Source organism: Trachurus japonicus, chromosome 24, assembly GCF_045865225.1.
Source record: "Trachurus japonicus isolate A0001 chromosome 24, Traja_1.0".
Classification (NCBI taxonomy): domain Eukaryota; kingdom Metazoa; phylum Chordata; class Actinopteri; order Carangiformes; family Carangidae; genus Trachurus; species Trachurus japonicus.
Window position 1 is genome coordinate 10,380,512 of NC_140930.1, and position 20,992 is coordinate 10,401,503.

Sequence of the window (20,992 nt, forward strand, 5' to 3'; positions counted from 1 at the left end):
ATTGAATTGAATTTACCAGTTGGACATTTTCTATATGGTCCCTATAATTAGGACCAGTTTATTAGAGCTCCTCTACAGGAAACTTCTTGGAATAGATTCAGTTAAGTCAGACAAGTCTGCACATTAAATTGGAGTTTAATATGCTATTATACTGCACAGCAGCAACATAAAAATAGAAATAAGACAGATCTCAGAGCATAACCACTACAGTAAATATAAGATCTTTGGAACAACACATTTCTTTACAGCTAAATCCCCAACTTATTTCATTAAGGTTTTGTTATTGTCTAATGTCATGTTCATACAAGGTGTAAATGAGCTGTAAAAGAAAAAAAAAAAGACTATTAATAGTCTCATTATGTACTTTATTAGACTGTCATCTATTGGTGTCATTTGGGCTTTGATGACAAGTCAGTCAACCGAACTCATAATAATAGAAGCTTGTCACCACTTTTCAAGGGAATGATTGAAAGACTACGGCTCTTAATATATAAAATAAAATGTTGTTTCTCATATTTTTCTGAAAATCTTTCCACAACAGGTGCGGAGCTCAAACCTCGTCGGCTCCAAGAGGAGGCGCAGACAGTCAGGAGAGGTGGGTTCAACTAATGCACACCCAAGTACTGTCCCCTTCCCCTAAAGTGAATGGTGTTTTCATAAGTGCATATTAATGAGATTTGCATTTGTTGGCAACCGGGCTAATTGGATTGTCTTTTATCCAACACACACACAGAGAGAAAAGTCATTTTACAGATGCACAAAGACACATTGTGGCTGTTGATCCAATGAGCTGCAGCCGTTACCTGAGCTTTTAGCTGACCATGCAAACACACACACACACACACACACACACACACACACCAATACATAAGTGAGTGAAGTTTCCATGAGTGCATATTAATGAGATTTGAGTTTGTTGGCAAGTACACTGATTTGATTTTCTTATGGCTAAAAACAATAGCACTGACACACACACACATACACACACTTACACTTTCATCCTAATCACTGGTAAATACTGTAAATCCATTATCTCATTTCAGTGTAAGTTGTGTGTCTGCACATGTACTCATGTTTGCATTCATATATTATGTGTGTCTGTGTGTGTACTTGTGTGGGTGTTGATTTCTGTGTGTGTGCCTTAGCATAGTGTATGTTTGTGTGTGTGCGTTTAAGTGTAGCTCAGCGAGAATGAGGACATTACTGACATGAATGCAAATTGAAAGTGTATGCATGTTTATGTGAGTAGTGTGTACCAGTGTGTGTGTAAGAGAGCAGGAGAGAGGGAGGACAGAGGTTACCTCTAGCTTATCCATCATCACTGGTTGTTGGGCGCATAAATCTATTTTTACTAACTATGCTGGCAGGCAGGGTGTGTGTGTTAGTGTGTGTGTCAGTGTGTGTGTGGAGAAAGGTTAAGCAAGGTTAAAAACACCATCAACTCAACTTGGCCCTGACTAATGGATGTTTTAGAGAGGGACAGAGAGACAGGGACAGGAGACAAAGGATGGAGGGATGGAAGAGGGAGATTTAGAGGTGAAAGGAAGGATAGAGGAGAACGGGCCGAGCTGAGGAGGAGAAGTGAAATGATGCGAGAGGAGAGAGGAGGAGAATGAAAAGATGGGGAGAAAGGAAAGAAGAGAACGGACACAGAAAGACAAGAAGAAAAGGAGGAGGAGGAAGAAGCAGAATAAAGGAAGCTGAGATAGAAAGAACACAGAGGAGGAGGAAGAGTTATAATTATAAACACTTGTGAAAAATATTGGGGTTTTTTGCTAAGAAAAGATAATTAATAAACTGCAGATTAATTTTCTAGTTTCAGTTTTTATTTTTGTGTCATTACAACCTTAAAAATGACATAAAACTGAACTGGCAACCTTTAAATATCGGTTTGCACAGTAAACATCACGAATGATGACCAGCATCTCGAAACATACAGTCTGTCTTTGTCTGTTGTAAGAGATAGAAAATTACAAGTTTATGTATGAAGCACAAAACTGCCGCAACACAATTTACCATTTTCACACACAGATGTAAATGAGAGAAATGAGAGAATTTTCCTTTTTAGTCTCTCTCCTCCACTTGTACAACCTGACGCTCAAATAAACACACTCAGGGAACCAGGAGCTGAAATTACACATGAACAAACTTCAAAAGCTGCATGATTCAGAATATTGAAGGTGGAAGCAGAGGTGTGTGTGGGGTGTGTGTCGGTGTGTTTTTGTGCGACCGACTCTCTCATGAACATGGGTTGGTACATATATGAGTGTTTGCACGCATGTTAGCTCCACAGTCTGCTGCACATGTGTGTGCGTCTATATAAGTGTATGCGTACGTGAGAGTTCATGTGTGATCGTCTGCCTTTGTCTGTATGTGTGACATGTGTCTGCATCTATGCACCTGTGTGTGTGTGTGTGTGTGTGTGTGTGTGTGTGTGTGTGTGTGTGTGTGTGTGTGTGTGTGTGTGTGTGTGTGTGTGTGTGTGTGTCTGCTGCGTGTACCTTTGTATCTGTGTGTGTGTGTGTGTGCAGGATGGCGCAGTGAGAGCCATGTTGTAGCTACATCTCAGTTCAATTTGTCCCCGACCTCAAATTGAAATTCCATTTTCAGGTGGTAAATTGTCTCCCACTTCGCCGTCTGGCACACAGTGAATTAAAATTCAAATTAGCCTGACCCTGCACCGCTGCTCTCTAGCACCTCTCTGTCTGTCTCTCTCTCCCTCTCTCCCCCCATCTCTATCTCGCTCGCTGTTTTGCTCTCTGCCCTCTCATCTCTTCCCCCTATTATCCTCTCCTCTCTGTTCCTCTCATCTCTTGTTATCCTTTCCTCCCTGCACTCCTCTCCTCTCCTCTCCTCTCCTGCCTCTCACCCCCCTTCCCCCCTCTCATACCCCCCCAACTCATCTCCCTGTTCCCTTTTTGTCTTTTCTCTTCTATTTAATCCATTGTCTCTCCTCCCTCCTGTTTGTCTTTTCTCCTCCCTTCACATCTTATCTGTTTATTCCCAGTAGTTCCTTCTTCCTGTCCCTGACAAACATTTAACAAACTCTGGCATGGATGTGGAGTTAAATCCAAGTTGATCTCTACGTTATTGTTGTATAACATGACACATAGAAAACTCATCTAATGAAACTGATTTGAAAAACCCCTCTTGATGCTCAAAGAGATTGTTATTCATGTCCTTATTTCATAAAAGGATGCAGGTGGCAGCTACTGACGAGAAACCAGTGTCAACTATTTGAACTTCTATTTGAACCACCAGACTTGTTGATGTTTTGGGGATGTTATTGTGCGATAGTCAAACATGGACAGAGGTTGATAAAGAAAACATCTTAAGTGAGATGAAGAGCTGAGTACTGGTTGTTCCTTGACATTTATTGCTCACTAAAGACGGTTTGTCGTCTCTCCCGGGTCAAGAATAGACTTTCATATGCAACTCTCAGGTTTTATAAAGTGCCACTTCAAGTTGTTTCTATGGAGCGATTTTCTTTGATCTGATACTTGTGATATGTATTTTTTTTTAAGTATAATTCTGACCTTGTGACATACTTTGCATTATCTGTTTCATCTTTTTAGTCTCAAAATGTTATTGCTGCGTACCGTGGACAGGAGACTTTTGAGAAGTACAGTATGTTTTCAAGTTCAATAAGATTTTCTTGTTTGAATAAAAAAAAAAAACATACACACTCACACCCACACTTACATGGGGTTGTAACACGGTGCAGGTGGTCCACTCAACATCAACACGAACATATGTGTGGGGATCATTGTCTTCTTGTTTCTGAATTCTCACTTTAATTTTCATTTCTCAGGACGGTTTCAATCAGTGATGTTGCCTGTTTATAGGTGGTGCACTACTCACAGCATCTGGTGTATAGTTGCAGTTTCTAATGGTGAAATAACATCTAGCTAAACTTTTCCTTCTCCATTTCATCTCTCTGTGCTCTGAGGGGAGTTTGATATTGAGATTTCCTCAGCTAATAAACTTTATCTCTCACTCCTGCAGCCCTACCTCTCAGTCATGCTGAACAAAGGCTCTCTGGAGGTTTTGATGTTTTCCGGCAGCCACGGTATGCGCCGTGTCGTCAGACGACCCGAGCAGGGCATACTGAACGACGGGAAGGAGCACTCGCTGCGCATAGAGAGGCTGGCTGGCAGGTTGGTGGCGTGTCATTATCCTAGAGGTTTACTCGGTGTAATCTATCGAATACTAATCGTGTGCATGTGTTTGTTTCCAGATCCTTTGCAGTTCAGGTTGATGAGGAGCCCAAGAGGGTGGCGGCGCTTCCCAACGACCAGCCAATGAACTTGCAGCGCATCTTCCTCGGCGGTATTCCCGCAGAGGTAGAGCAGTCTACCAACCGAGCCAATATCCCGTTCCAAGGATGTATCTGGAACCTCATGATCAACGCAATGTACGTATCCTCCAGTCTGTTTTATTATTATTATCTACATGCATGCATTTGTCATTTATTTTGATTTCATGAGGAAAAACACAAAAAGAAAAAAATCACATCTATTTTGACAGGTGTGTAGAAAAGGGACCAGTTGATCCAAACTTACATGTAAAAAGAAAATCTAGCACACTGTTCAAATTATTTTAATCTTGGCAACATTTCAGTCCTTTAGACCTTCATCAGGCAAAACAATAGACACATCTTTAAATACTGTAGGGAGTGGCTGCAGGTACTGTACACTGATTAAAATTTTTTTTTTATATCTAGTATACTTGATATTAAAGGTCCAGTGTGTAATATTTGTCAAGGTTTATTGGCCAATACTGAATACTACCGATGAATACAGTATATTTGTATAAGTGTATAATCGTTATAAAATTTGGTTTTCATAGCCTTATAATTCTTCTTTTATATATAAAGTACATATAGCAAGGGTCTTGCTTAGAGAGTCTCGCCATCTTGCTCCACCATATTTGTACGAAATGGAAAATCCAGCCAACCAGAGAGCACGTTTCAAGAATAGAATTATTTAATAGATAAATAATATAATTGGAAGGCTAGATGTCACTGTTTTCCCCTCATTTTTTTACACACTGGACCTTTAAGTTGTATTTTTTCTTGTATGTTTATTATGTCTGTGATCACTGTGATTGAAAGCAGGCTTGCATTGCAGCCACCCACTATTTAAAGATGGCTTCTTCTGAGTGTCTACTGTTTTGGCTGATGAAGGTCTAATGGACCGAAACGTTGCCACGATTAAAACACCCATGCAAGTTGAACAGTGTGCGGGATTTCCTTTTTACATTTGAGCAGAAACACCAAAAGAGTCTCTCAGATCCAGCTTCTCAAAAGTGACCAGTTGCTGTTTTTCTTCATCCAACCTGATATTATTATTTTTGTTGGTTGTCACTGGCTTTAGTCAAGTGTTTTTTCAGACATATTTTAGGCCAAACCTTTACCCAGTAAATGATTTATACAATGAACAATGTTGAAATAACCATTAGCATATCAGAGCAGTGTGTTTAAGTTGTTTTTAAAGTCTAGTAGCAACATCTTAGCGTTTAAATTGTGCAAAACTGAGCATCAGTTCATACAACTGACTGTAGAGTGCTGCAACAGGGTGAGCGTTGAGTTGCACTGAGCATTTTAAAGTGATTTTTCAAATTTCCATAAACACCCACCCCACCCCCTCTCGCTGCTTTCACACTGCTCAGGTATACTGTACGGTGAGGCTTGATGGACTCCACCACTGTGTGTGTCCATCCAAACCTCTCGCACTCTCTGTGTCGTGATCCGATCCGATCCGATCAGATCAGAAAAGAATTTACAATAACTGGTATTTTTTTAGTTTGTGATTTATCCTCAGCGTAATGTGGTTTTGACATCACAAGATGAATATGGAGCAAAAGAACCGAGTCAGCTTTCGATTTTGGATATTTTCTCCTCTCTTCTGCGTTTAAAACACTGACACAGGCAAAACTGACCGATTCACTTCACGTCAGTTTTCCTTTGCAGTGCACTTTAAATGTTCACCTTAAACCTGCTGTAGCAACACTCAGGACAGGACAGCTAAAACTCTCTGGCCTACGATCCCCTCTGTTATGTTTCCTGGCAGCAACACAACAGGCCTAATTTTGACCTCATTCACTGTTGGGTTAAAGCTTCGTTAATGTGATCGCAGGAGGTCATGAGGCTGTTGATGATGATGATCATAAAGCCAGTGTGAGAACAACAGTAATAGAGCTGTCCGACACCATAAACATACTCATAACTCAAATTACACTCCTCTCTCATCTTTGTGTGTTTGTTTATCGTTCACCTCATTTCACCCCTTTTACCCCAAAGCTATAACTTCTACTTTCTGTCAATGGGCCTCCACTCAGCTGCTCTTACTCCTGCACAAGTTATCTAACAAATATGCATTATACATTGTTGTGGTAATTCCTCTCAAATTGCTCCCACATTGTCATTTACATGATCATATTATTGTAATAAACACAATGTGGCCTAGCAGTTTGAGAAAGAGCGTTCTGCTTGAAACGTCACTTGCAAATAAATCCTTTTCAAAGGGAGCTTTTTGGTGTGCGGACTTATTCATCCTCTACAATGTGGCCTAAACCCATTGCTGTTAAAGTGTGTGCAGACTGAACATAGCGTAAAGTTTTTACTGTAAGTACATACCAACATGCAGGTGTAAATTCATTGAAGGGGGTACAAACTGAAGAAAAGGTGCATATGTGCACATTAAAAAAAAAATTACTTATCCAAAGCTTTATGACGACTGCATACTGAGCATTTAGATACAAGTTTTAAAAAAGGGGGGAAATAGACAGGTAAAGTACAGTAGCTAGTTAAAATCTAGGCTTTGTGTAATTCTGCTAAATGTGAGGATGTTTGTCCATTGCACTCAGTGTCAGTCTTGTTAAATCTGATTGCCCATCCTCCTCTCAGTCTCTCAGACTTCTCCCAGCCCGTGTCCTTCGAGAACGCTGAGATCGGCCAGTGCCCCAACCTCGCCCCACCACCGCCGCTGCCACTTCTGCCGGAGGAGGAGGATCCTGAGAAGGAAAAGGAGGAGTCGAAGCCACTGAGTCCTCCAATGATCCCGGCCTCAGTTACACCACCTCCAGGGTTGGCTGCTGTAAGTGCCTGATTTAACATGGGAACACACATACGCACACACAAACCACTAAAGCAATCACTGTCTTTTGATTTCTGATTGTTAATATTTTCAAAAGAAGACACAAGACAGATATTATAATATTGTAATAAGGTCATATTCATTTTACATTAGAAGGTCTTTATTTACAATAATATAGCTAACGGCCTTTAGATTTATTCAGGCAGCCTGTTTTAGATATAGATAGATATACTTTATTGATCCCAAGCTGGGAAATTACAGAAATCTGTTATAGCACAGTGAAAAAGGTCATACCAGTAGCCTATGTACACACAGTTACAAAGAGCACACAGGTCCTACTCCACCATATTATTTTTCGGCCTTACTCACTCATGCACACACACAAACACACACACACACACACACACACCCTCACACACCTATTTCTCTGTGATGAAATGCAGCCGTGGCCTCGCCGTGTTAGCTTAGCGTTTCATCACACAGCAGTTGCACAGCCCATTAACTCTTCTTTATAGTCCCTTTAGCCTTGAGCTACTAAACTCCACCTCTGGCAGCTTGTCATACAGCGCGGCACCACCGCGCTACGCTAGGCTAACTGTGCATGCCATTTATGCTTTATGAGCCCACAGGAGCCAAAACACTCAGCTAACATTTAGCCTGTATGCTAAGAGGCTGGCAGGCAGTGAGTCATTCGCCTCGTCCTCTTTTAGTACCGGGATAGCCAGGCAAGATATATTTCATAGATTTAATACATTATAGGTCTTGCAGCAGTCATAGGTTATCAGTTACCCAGTTACCTGCTAAACTACATCTCTAAAAGGACATTGATCATGAAGCACAGAGCCAAAGAGCCATACAGAGTTATGGCCGAGCTATGCTTAGCCATAACTCTGTGGTTTGTTGCTTTATGGGCTGCAAGTTAATCTACGTTGTGATATAGACTCCAGGCTGTGTGAGGCCGTAGTTTCTCATCGCCCCTATCTACATTTTTGAAGGTAGGTTGTTTGCCATATTTAAGACCCCGTGCTGGGTAATTATCTCTATAATTTATGTTTTGTTTGTCACATCACTGTTTGTGGTTTATAGATAACCAAAGTCCCTTTGGGTTAGTGTCTGTCCCACAGTGTATTAGTGTGTTTTTCTTTGATCTTTATGAAAGGCTGAAACATGATACTGGGTTATTCTGTTGATATCCTAAGTCACTTGAGTTGCTTCTATACAATTTGTACGTTCAACAGCATGCAAGAATTATTTATTAATTCATGTTTATATTTAAGTCGATACACTAATTAGGCATCACATAGCCTATAAATATACATTGGCGAGCTTTAATATTATCTATAATTCATTATCATTATCAGCTTCTGTGTTGTGCTATTTTTAAAACAATGGTTCCCAGATGTTTTTAAACTATGTCGTCCCTTTATCATTTTTATTTTTCCACACAACCCCCTCGACACAAAACTCAAAAGTGTGTCGCGATGGCCATACCATAAACTGTTCTCAGTAGTCTGATTTTTTTTTTTTAATTAATGAATTCAGTGCTATTTTTCTTCCACTTTTATGTTTGTAATATGAATTGTGGTGAATGCAACCCTCGCCTTGTTTCTTAATCTCATACAATTGTATTTAAAATGTACAGTAAATATAGAAAATACATCTTGTGGCACCTGGGGCCCATCCTCAAGGCCACGTAATAATTCTGGTATTGAAGGAGTCATGGCGTTTGCACGACGGGACGCAGCTCTGCGCACAGGTTGTGACATGCATTTTTCATCAACAAAACACGAAGGATATAGTTAGAATGAAGAAGTAAACCACAAATTGAATCACAGCTGACAGTAAACAACAGGCTCAGCATGTGCTTGAATAAAGAGGCTTCTTTATCTCCCACTTTTCTGTCACAACGTATTCTGCACTTCTGATTCTTCAGAGAGTTGTGAGCATCAATTTAGAGGTTGAAGAGGCTCCAGAAGGAGTTTCACAGACTCCAGTGAACCTCGGAAAAAACTCATTTAGACTGAAGACTTCTTTTTTTTTTAAGAGTGTAAAGGTTTAGTTTTATACTCTTTGTTCTGATTGATGATATCACGACACCTGCCTCCAATTACCCCTTAAAATTGTGGCTGTCTCATTTCCATCAGTCACTCTGAAATTCAACATTAACAAAGTATAACGTAGGGTAGATTCGGCTTCAAATCATAATTTAAAAAAACTGGAAACAGGCTGTGACTTAATCTCCTCAAGTGGTTATAAAATCTATCATGTTTTTACAGTAATTACACTTCAATTAACGCTACAAAGAGAAGCCAGAGTCTGAAGGTCTCTTCATTATGCCGTTGCCCTCTTTGACCTTTCATCTTCTCCACCTTGTTGCTTGCCTCTGGCTGATGGGAGGGGGCTATTGCGCTTGTCAATCATGAACTGTCGCCGTTCTGGCTCTGTGTGGCTGCTGCTAATCCACTTCCTTCCCACTTCCTGAACGCTGACCTGCAGGAGGCCACTCCCCCTGCCCCACCTGCTGCCGCCACACCTGCTGCTGCAACCCCAACCCCTGCTAAACAGGACCCCAGCGCTGACATGGTACACACACACACACACACACACACGATGAACAATCATTGCCTGTATAAACACAACACTAACATTATAGCAGCAGCAAATCTACGAGATACTTCCCCAACATTCATATTCACTTGGAGCCATTTCTCTAACCACCTGATGAGTATAGAGTGCGGAAGCAGGAAGTAACGTCGCCATGGGTCCTCAATTTGGAAAAAGTCTCCATGTAAGTGAACGGGAGTCAAAATTTTATTTCGTGATCCGAATTGTGTCATGAGAAAAAAATATGACCTTTACCTGTTTAAAACATCACATTTAATTCGTGCCAAAAAATCAGCAGTTTATCGTAAAACGGCAACGGAAGAAATGTATTTTGTGTGAAGACTGCTCTACGGACTACAGATCTGATGTCCCATAAAAATACATCACCAACTGACACGGGAAAGGGCGGCATTTGGTGTGTGACGTCACCTACGCGACCTGTAGTCTTTCTGGTTACGGATTCTTTGGAATTTTATTCTACAATAGTTTTACAACAAACTACTGATTTTTCATCATGAACCGTGATGTTTTAAACAGGTAGAAGTCATACTTTTTTCTCATGGCACAATTCAATCGGATCAAGAAATAAAACTTTGACTCCCGTTCACTTACATGGAGACTTTTTCCGAGTTGAGGACCCATGGCAACATTACTTCCTGCTTCCGCTTCGGCACTCTATTTTTTTGGACGGGTTGGACACAAAATGATGAAGTAAGCTACATGCTTTACACCTGTAGTTGCTGGTCTTCTCTACTTGAACAGTTCAGGGTCGAGCGCCTTACATGAGAGCTCTTGACCTTACTTGTTTGCTACCGTGTTGTAACAGGTCGTGCTGTTACTGACTCACATGATACAGTAACTGTATGTTTTTTTTTTTGTTTTTTTTGTTTTTTTAAACACTTTATTTGTAATTTTCTGTTAACATATAAAACAATCATATTCTCTGTATTACAAATAACTATAACAAACAGTCCCGACAATAGACAGAGACAGTTCAAACCCAACATCAACGTGACAAACTAGTCATAGACAATAGACAGGCAAAGACAAGAAGAAAAAAAAGAAAAGAAAAAAAAACAAAAAAAAAAAAACAACAAGTGCACTTAATACTTCTTATTACAGAATTTGTTCAAGGGCAGATGAAGTGATTCAGAGTTCCAGTTCCAGACCAGGTAAATTGTTCACATAAGTTATTAGAGAGTCCCAGGTTTTGTGGAATCTGTTGATGGAACCGTTGAGGGTACATCTGATCTTTTCCAGTTTAAGGTTCTGCATAAAGTCCCGAATCCAGTGGTGATGAGATGGAGGAGTAGCGGCTTTCCATTTGAATAAAATCAAGCGTCTAGCTAATAAGGAGGAAAAGGCAATGACCCTCTGTGTAACTGTATGTTTTTAAATTCAACATCCTGTAGCTCAGTAGATCTTGAGCTTTCGAGGACGATGTTAGAAACACTGTTACACAAGGCAGTGACCAGTGACATGCAGTACTATATTTAAAGTACAAGTCTTGTCTTATGAGTGGAGCAGTGATTTGGAGTTAATCACTACCAGAGGACAGAGGGGTATCTTCTCTCTTCTCTGAAACCTACAATACAATAGACAGAGCGTGGACGACTTTGCACTCAGAAGTGATGGAAACTCTAATGACATACGTACACACACACTCGTCTTCACTTATACTCACACACACTTATACAAAATCCCAACTAAATGACTTCAGATTCTATTGGTGTGACCTCCAACCGAAGCCCAGCCACTCTGAATGGAAGACGGTCTTTCCTATTGTTAGCTTAATGGAAAGACGCAGGAGGGGGGGATGAGAGAAAGGGAGAGAGGAAGAGGCGGATGAAAGAGGACAGAAGACACAGAGAGGGTAGAGAGAAAAGGTGCAGCCATGGAGGAAGGGGAGGAAAGAGAGGGGAGAGTCTTTCTGAGCAGAGCGGCACTTGCCTTTTGTTGGCTTAATGGAAAGACGGAGGAGAGGAAGCGGGAAAAGGAATGAAAGGAGAGGGAAAGGAGAAAGGAGAGAGCTTCTGGGCCTGTGACGTCTCCCCTTTTGTTAGATAGGGAGAGAATGAGAAAGAAGGTTAAAAAAAAAAGAGGGAGGTTGAGGAGGAGGAGCGGATATGAGGACGGAGCGCGATAAGAGGTGAGTGTCAGCTGTAACAAAGCAAGGTCACGGTGTGGGGAATGTCTTCACTTGAAAGAGAACAAGAGAGGAGAGGAGATTAAGACACACACACACACCGATCGTCTCAGATCCCTCTCTCTCTCTCTCTCTCTCCAACTTTGTCTCGGACCCACAGCGGAGGTACGACAAAGCAGATTTGTTACTGAAAAGGTGATTCGGTTTATTCAAAAGAGGTGGAGAGGAGGGGGAGGCCCAGACAGGAGATGGGAAAAGAGATCGGAGGAAAGAAAAGTGTAGGAACCAGGTGAAGAGCAGGTGGAGACAAAGAGTGGAGCGCATGGCGATGGAGGTGGAGGAGAAAAGAAGCATAGCCTATGGGAAGCGTATACTTCCTACAGGTGAAGGTAGAGAGGAGAGGATGGAGGAGGGGGTGAAGAAGAGCATAGAGGAACAGGAAAAGGATGAAAGAAGGGGAAAATAGAAAAGCTGGAGAAGCAGGAAGGTGTGAAAAGTCGGAAAAACAAGAGGTGGTAGGGAGGAAGGAAAGCATGAAACAAATGGCAGCAGGAGGAGAGTAAAGAAGGGAACAGAGGGGAGGAAAAGAAATTTCAACATGAGATGAAAGGAGAGAGACCACTACCAGAGAATTGAAGACTCTGAAAAGAGGAAGAAAAGGAGGAAACAGGAGAGAATAGAAGAAGACAGAGAAGTGAGAGTAGACAAGTAGAGCAGAATGAAGTGGAGGAGAGGAGGTGATGAGAAAAAACAGAAGATAGAAGAGGATGAGTGGAGAAGAGGAGAGGAGGTAGGATTTGAGAGTACCAATGTGAGGGCAGTAAAGGAGAGCAATGAAAAGTTGAGCTGCTGGGAGTCGAGACGGAGGTATGAAAGGACGGAGGATGGAGCGAGTTAATGGATAGACCAAGAGGAGGAAGAGAAGAATATGAAGGAGTGTGGTGAAAGAGTGGATGACGGGAGAAAAGAGAGGGAAACAAAGTAGGAGCAGATGGGAGGACAGGAGGGTGACATGACAGGAGAGAAAGCAGAGACAAGTGGAAGAGAGAGGGAAGGAAACCGTAGGAGAGAGATGGAGGAAAAGGTCCATGTTGGATCGCTTTACAAAGAACTACAACACTGACACCTTGAGGTCACGGCCTGAACTGCGACAGGAGGGGTAAATGCCCCTGAAACACCACTGACTTTTTTTCTTTTTTTTACCCTGCTCAAAGTGAAGCCCAAATCAAACAGGAGTAGTCGCTGATATTTGGTTCAGATGAAACAAAATTATGGGCATGATTTATGAGAATCAAAATGTGGGAAGTCGGCAAAATCCAAACCTGACAGTAACAAGAGAGAGGTGCAGGAACAAATAGATTTTAACAAGCCATATGCTGCAGCTAGGTGGGACTATCTGAAATCTGCAGCATGCTAATACAGTAGGCACCACATGACAAGGATTTCATATTTGATTTTAAAGACTAAAATTAGAATAATTATACCATTAATTTTTCTGTTGTGTGACTATTTGATGACCCTTTGTGTCCAACCGTCCCTTCAGGTCCCTGCAGATCAGAGACAGAAACCCTATTAGTTTGACTGACATGTGGTGTTGTGGTTACTACCTGTTGACGAGAAGCAATGGGAGCAATGTGGTGAAACCCCCTGTCAGAGGAACTGACACCTTGTGTCCAATCTTAAGGATTCCTGTGCATCAGCTGTGGCCCCGACAGCGCTGGAGGAGGCCTATCAGTTCGGACTCACCAGGAACAGCCACATGACGTTCAGCTTTGATGACACCAAAGTCAGAGAAAAGTAAATAAATTAATCATCGTTTTATCATTTGAAGTTGTTTTACAGCCCTGAGATGCTGCTCCTTATATAATAATGTGTTATATTTCAGATTTTATCCCAATCGTAGGGTTTTATACACACTAGCAAATATAGGATCTGGCACAGATACATGTGAGGGAAAGATATAAATGCTGCTGTATAAAAATAACTAGTGACAAGTATGAATTGAACACTGAAATGGAACCAAAGCAAAAATAATTACATTACTGTATTATTACTGATTCATTAACAAGTTAGTAGGATTTTACTGTAATTTTGACACTGTTGAGTACCATAGTTTGATTTCATAATAATTCATAATTTCATATGTTAATCTCAATATGAAAGTAACGAGTGGTAGTTTTGAAATAAATGCAGTCAAGTTCAGAAGGAGTCAGAATGATTCCCCTCTGCAATGTAGTGGACTAGAAGTAAACAGTGAAATACGAACATTGCAGTGTACCTGAGTAACTAAGGGGGACAGTCCACCTCTGTGAATGTAGCTCTGTTGCCGATAGTAACCTACTTCGACCCCTGTGTGGGTGTGTTTGTGTGCATCTTGTCAGGTTTTTGCTTGGATCCCACCACACGGAGCACAGGTCTAAATAAATAAAGCAGAACAGGAAAGAGTGAGTGAGTGATAGCTTGAACAGGATACTTTTTTTTTTTTTACCAGCACAGGTCAAAATCGGGGGGAAATATTTCCTCCTGAATAAGTAAGAATGTGTTGAAATAGTAAACATGTTGTTGACTGGACTGGCCGTGAAAACAAACCGAACAAAATGATGCAAATAAATAAATAGTAGTTCTGTAAAGTAGGTCCGTGGGCTCTGTGTTGATCTAATAGTTTTTATTAATGGATGAGAGTAGAAAAGCATCAGCATGTTGACTGTCTGTGTTGGGGCCTCAGACCTGTTACATTTATTTACAGTGTGTTTCAGTGTAAGCAGCAGGGCAGCCAAATCAAAATCTATCTTTCATTATTCTGAGCCTCTGTCAGCGCAGGGAAACATGATCAAATACCAAACTGGATGTCTGACTCACTTAAAACTGTAATTCATCTTCTGTGCCATTTACAGTACAGTGATACAGTAGCGTGCTATATAGGGATGAATACAAATATAACTGATTGACTGTGTTTGTATTAAATGATTTACCTGTTGTTAAAGTATGTCTGTGTGTTGCTGTGTGTCTCAGGCTTGTACTGGAGTTTGAGCTGAGGACCAAGGAGGCGTCTGGGCTCGTCCTCTACATGGCCAGAATCAACCACGCCGACTTTGTTTCCATACAGGTACAGTATACATTCTCTGTTCTGTCGATTGAACGCCCCACAGAGACAAAAAAGGCAACTTTGTACGTCTTAAAAAAGGTTTAATTTCCAAAAGCAGTTCAAAACGATGACAAAACTTAGTTTATTAAGAATATTTATAATAGATTCCAAAGTTAACGAAAACACCTCCACATTAACAAAACGAGTAACTTTAAGTCCCTAAACTTAAAAAACAGTGGTCGGTAACTTTTTAGCGACCACAGCCTCCACATGTTCGACATTGTTCAGACTGACTACCAACCTCCCAGTGATGCTACAATGACGCAAGAGATTATCATTGTTTCTACATGAAAAGTATGCTTAAATAAATGTCTAAGTCAACATATATAACCATAAATGATGTATGTGCACAAACTAAGATTATGTTACTCACCGAATGGCTACACCAGTGGGTTTTCCCCAAAAGCTGTGGTAATTTCATGTTAGTTTATGATGCACAAACTGTTTACACTGTCAGAAGCAGCTCCTTCTCCTTCTTGCATTAAATCTCTCCCTCTGCTGAGCCTCATACATACAGTAACTAAAAAAAAAAAAAGTAAACTAAAACCCGTCTCTTTCTGCAGATCAAGGATGGACAAGTCTGTCTGGGTTACGATCTTGGTCACGGGAATATTTCTGGCTGCGTTCCCTTCTCCATCAATGATGGAAACTGGTACAAGGTAATTTAATTCAGTTGAATATCCAGCACAACTTTATTTATCCCTGTGAGGGCAGCTGCATGCAACAGCTTGCAACACAGTGTAAAGTAGACAGAGAAATACAAAGTAACACTGGTAATGACAAAACTAAGCTTAGTCTGTCTGTGTCATTTATTTATTCACTGTGTAATAGCTTTTCTCCATCGTATTTATTATTCATTCAATGTGAGAAGACCATACTATGTCTCTTCATTACTCCTTCCTGTTTCCACAGTGTGAAATTGTCCATGTCTTTCTGACTCTTTCATTTTGTTTTCTCAGATCCGCGTGAATCGTATCAAGCAGAGAGCCGTCCTCATGGTCGGGGGACGATACACTAAACAGATGACCAGTCCAAAGAAGGTACACTCATACAATGAAATAGGTATTATTTGAGTATTTAATGAGATAATTCTTAATTTCATTATTAATAAATGATTTCTTCTCACCAGGCTGATCTGTTGGACGTGGTGGGGAAACTGTATGTGGGTGGATTACCTCAAAACTATACTTCTAAGAGGATAGGACCTGTAAGAACACACATACACACTAATTTTTTGGTTGCATTTCAATTCATTCTTTTTATAGTTCATTTTACTGCAACAATCAAATACAATGCCCAATGTTTTACAGTTACACCTAAAAAAAAAAAAATATTGTGATCCAGTGACCAAGACCTGCTTCTCTGTTCCTAGATTCTCTACAGTATCAATGGATGCATTCGTAACCTGAAGATGGTGGGAAGTCCAGTGAGCACTAAGTCAGCCACCACAGGTAATGGATTGGTGTTAGTGTACTTACATTACAGTACTGTCAGTGTAGGATGGTCATTTGTGTTTCTTGTTATTTTGAAGACTATTACACTATTAACACTGCTCCCGTCTCTTCCTTCTCCGTCTCTCCTCCTAGGTCGCATTGAAGCCGTCATTGAAGACTTTAAACTAGACATGGCCACACCTGCCTCCAGTTACATGGTAGGAAGCTGCTTCGTCGCCACTGAGACGGGCACCTATTTTGACGGCACTGGCTTCCTGAAAGCAGGTGAGATTCCACCTGTGTTGCCCAAGAGCAAGGCACAATTACATGTTATGAATGTGAATATAATCTCTCTGCGTCTATCTCTCTTTCTTTCTCTATCCAGTTGCCTCCTACAGAGTGGGTCTGGATGTGTCGATAGCTTTAGAGTTCAGAACCAGCAAAACCAATGGAGTTCTTCTGGCCGTTAGCAACCAAGCTAACGATGGGCTCGGACTAGAGATCGTCCAGGGCAAGGTACAGGATAAAGACTGGAGGAATAGTCAGACGTTCTTAAATGGATAGTTCAACATTTTGGCAAATTGGCCCATTACCATAATCACTATAGTTTAAGGAGTAGGTTCGTTACCTTTAATTGTCGGTGCAAGCTATTTTTAGAATGGCGGAGCAGAGCCGTGAGTTGCTCAGAGCTATGCTACCGAGGCTCATGGGATTTCTTGGTTTCCCTCATCAAACTCATCAAATACACAATCCAACAACTCCAAAACGCTCTGGTGGACAAGTTGTGACCTGCACATTCACCACGCTATGAGATAACAGAACGTTACCAGACGGAGTTGTTTTCGAGGCAAATTCATGCAAAACCGCGTATCCGCTGATGCGTCGGGGGCAGTTTTCGGCAAGCAGTCTCTGCATTGTCCTCGAAAACAACATTGATGTGGGAAACCAAGAAATCCCATGAGCCTCTGTAGCGTAGCTCTGAGCAGCTCGCAGCTCTGCTCCGCCGTTCTAAAAATAGCTTGCACCGACAATTAAAGGTAACGAAACTACTGCTATGACTATAGGGATTATGGCAATGGGGCAAAATGTTGAACTATCCCTTTAAAATACACCTACTTTTACTTTCTGGTGGAGGCTTAGATCATGAACTTATGTCCAGCAGCTGCTTACCTTACATAAAACATGCTAACAGAGAGGCATGGCTCTGACTAGCAATGAGCTCAAAATAATAATGTTGCAACAAAAGCTGTAGTCCTGTATTTATCAGAAACAAACAACCTCATCTAAACAGTAACAAAATATAAACATTTATTTTCTTGTTTCTGTTCCCGTAGCTGCTCTTCCATGTTGACAACGGAGCGGGACGATTCACAGCGGAGTACTCACCCGAGGGCGAGGGCTTCTGCGACGGCCAGTGGCACTCCATCGTGGCCAAGAAACTTCGCCACAGGGTGGAGCTGGTGGTCGACGGGAAGCAGAGCCAAGCGGAGAGTCCCAACGCACGCTCCAACACGTGCGACACCAACGACCCCATTTACGTCGGAGGATATCCCAGTACGACACAAGCCAATTAATCTAAAAATCCAAGAATAAGAAACTAATCCAAAAGTTACGCAGGGAAGCAGTGCTGCCATAAAGACGTGTTTGTGCCTTTGTCTTTCAGGTGGAGTTCGTCAGGCAGCTCTCTCCACCAGCGCTTCCTTCAGAGGTTGTATGAGGAACCTGAAGATCACCAAGGCTTCTAAGACCATGGATGTGCAGTTCAACAAGGCGCTGGAGATTAAAGGAGTCCAGCCTCTCTCCTGTCCGGCTGCAGCTGCCTAACCAACCTCCTCCTTTGTTGTTCCCGCCCCTAATACTCCTCCAAGGAGCCACACAGATCTATAAAGTGCAGAGTTTGCAGCATTTTGCCAAAATCTTGGTCTTTGAAGCTGCACTGGGTAGATTTCTTTTATTTTTATCTTTTTAAAAATAACCCCATCCTATCTCCCTGTTTTCAATACAAATGGTGAAATGTGTGCATTCCTCTGGAGGTCCAGTGCTAATGTCAACAGATGCTTTTACATAATCTTTAGTTTACAGTGGGGAAGAGGTAGAGTTTGAAAAGTTTTTTTTTTTAAAAGCTGACAAAGAAACATTAGAATTAATTTCATAAAGAGTACGGTCTAGACCTGCTCTCTTTGAAAAGTGCCTTGAGATTTGGCCCGATATAAATAAAAATGGACTTGATTTGAATTTCAAACATCTACATTTTGCTGCTTTATGGAGCTACAGTCTTGCAAAATTGCTGAACTTCCAAGACAAAATGAAAAATAAAATTAAAAAAACATTTGAATTCATCCTCACACACTGTCGGTATGAGACCCTGACTTTTTTTTTTAATACTAAGATTCATGTCGATAAATCAATAATGGCTCCAAACTGAGGTCTCATAGTGTTTTCAGGTGTTTTACAGTTGATCTACTGTCTTCATGTGAAGGCAGGTAATAGTATTAAGGCCTGTGCTGTGGTTGCAGGTGCTAACAGTGTTAAATGTTTCTGTTCTGGGATAATGTGTAATTATGTGATCATTAACTCAGCTTTGTTTTTCAGTGCAGTCCCTCTTGAAGAGGTAGCGCAGGGTATAAGTCATACATTTATACCTTTTGCCCCTGTCACACAAATGGAAAATTTACAATCTATTATCTTTGCGTGATTTTTTTTTCTACATTTGTCCTTCATAAACCTTGTTTCCTATTTTTTAGTAACTAACCACAGAAATGAACATTGAGCAGTCATTACCTTCTCACCAGCATGTATACAACACAGAGTATTTAGTTGGACTTACAGTATAGCAAGGCTTTTCTGAGACTGGTCTGGAAAACACTTACAGTACACGTCCAGTATCTTTGAAGCCACAAGAGCTGTGTCCACATGTCCAGTATTTATTCTATTACTCAGTAATGACATGTAGAAACTATGGAAATAACAAATGACATGAGTATGAATAGTAAGACTAAAGAAAATTAAATACACTAGAAACTATGCCAGTTAATACCTGCGTTTCCTTTATGTTTTGACAGCCATGACGGTGAGTAGATAATGAGAGCAACTCACATTTCTATGGGTGCAAGTGTTCTACAACATTCCACAATATATTATCAATAGATTTGATTGATTATAATAGGATATTTCCACACGTACAAGCTGGAGCTTGTATTTCTCTTCATTAATGTTAAGATGGCAAGTTGAAGGTATAAGGTTTCTGCAGGACACTGAATGGCTAATTCTGCATGGTGTGGCTGAAAAATGCATAAGCAGCTGTTTCTGAAATATATTCTTGATGGCATCACACGGATTGTCCTGTCCTTCTTTAACCTGCACACATCACAAACTGGCCCGTGTGTGCTCAGCTGTGAATAAACATTGATATTTGCCTGATACACTTTCAGAAAATAAATAAATAAGATTAATGTGATAGGACTTGTAATTGATTAGATGAGAGTGAACAGAAGCCTCCACTAGGTGGTGCTGCTGCAACATCTTTCACAGCTGCTGCTGCTGCTGCTGCTGCTACAGCAGAGACTGAATAATCAGATTACACCTGTCCACTGCTGGATTCACTGAAGGATAGCATCGTTAACTTAAATTGACCACATTCACATTCAAACTATTTATTTTGGTTTCTTGGTGATGATGTTATATTAGGTTGCTTCACCTTAGTTCCTATCAATATTCCTTTGATGATCATATTCAACTGCAATCCAGCATTAGCTTGATTGTTCCTCTATATAATCTTTTACATTTAACAAGAGGAGCCCATTAGCAGCACTTTCATCCCTAATACACTAGAGGGCAGTGTGTGACTGTGAATGGGGGAGATGTACTACCTGATCATTGCAAACTGCTTACACAGTTGAAACGTTGCCGTGTGGCTCCATTATCCCAGGAAACATGACATTTATCCATTCCGATGTGCTGTATAAGGTGAATTTCTTTGCAGCTCCTGGAGAAATTAAATGAACACAGATGAAATAAATAATGCAAACTCCGAGTCCCTCTCTTTGTTGTGCATTCCTCTTTTATTATCATGGTCCTCTTTACATAAGGTGGAGAATGGTTAGGTCGTCAGCCCACTAAACCTTGCTGTGGCTGCCTGAAGTGGAATGTTCAGAAGATAGAAGAAAGCCTAATGTTACACCAACTCGCTTGTTGAAAGTAAAACACCCGTTTTTGTAAAATTATCCACGTTTCCTTTACCTTTTAGTGACAACAAGATTACACCTCTGTCTGTTTGGTGCACTTTCACTTTCTCTTTTTTTTTTTCTTTTACAAGGCTTTGAGAAATGCTTTGCTATAATTAGACAATGTGCTTTACAGAGGCAGTGGCAAGTGGTTTTTCTTACAGCATGTGAGTTAATAGAAGAAATAATGGAGAACAGATACTTCGATTTTTGCCCATGTTGTGGTGATGACTTCTACAGTTTGTGCTGATGGCACTATTCATCTTTTCAGCGTCTGGGAAAAAAAAAAAAAAAGAAAAACAGTTGGTGTAAAAAATAATTTCTTTCTTTTTTTTCTTTTTTAA

General features: G+C 40.9%; 1 protein-coding gene across 10 annotated transcripts in view; it reads left to right on the plus strand.

Moving 5' to 3' along the window:
- The window catches only part of lama2 (laminin, alpha 2), a 213,593-nt gene extending 193,157 nt beyond the window's left edge, over nt 1-20,436 (plus strand). For 7 of the 10 annotated variants that reach the window (XM_085771314.1, XM_085771315.1, XM_085771318.1 and 4 more), the window contains 15 exons: nt 542-595; nt 4,006-4,157; nt 4,238-4,414; nt 6,908-7,097; nt 9,594-9,680; nt 13,532-13,644; nt 14,860-14,953; nt 15,556-15,651; nt 15,952-16,032; nt 16,122-16,199; nt 16,365-16,443; nt 16,579-16,710; nt 16,811-16,941; nt 17,760-17,979; nt 18,089-20,436. In XM_085771314.1, coding sequence (XP_085627440.1) covers nt 542-595; nt 4,006-4,157; nt 4,238-4,414; nt 6,908-7,097; nt 9,594-9,680; nt 13,532-13,644; nt 14,860-14,953; nt 15,556-15,651; nt 15,952-16,032; nt 16,122-16,199; nt 16,365-16,443; nt 16,579-16,710; nt 16,811-16,941; nt 17,760-17,979; nt 18,089-18,249 — 1,845 coding nt within the window. In that variant the 3' untranslated portion in view covers nt 18,250-20,436. The remainder of the gene's footprint in view (nt 1-541; nt 596-4,005; nt 4,158-4,237; nt 4,415-6,907; nt 7,098-9,593; nt 9,681-13,531; nt 13,645-14,859; nt 14,954-15,555; nt 15,652-15,951; nt 16,033-16,121; nt 16,200-16,364; nt 16,444-16,578; nt 16,711-16,810; nt 16,942-17,759; nt 17,980-18,088) is intronic. The other 3 variants (XM_085771316.1, XM_085771317.1, XM_085771320.1) reach the window with 1 other exon arrangement.
- Nucleotides 20,437-20,992: the final 556 nt, after the last annotated feature.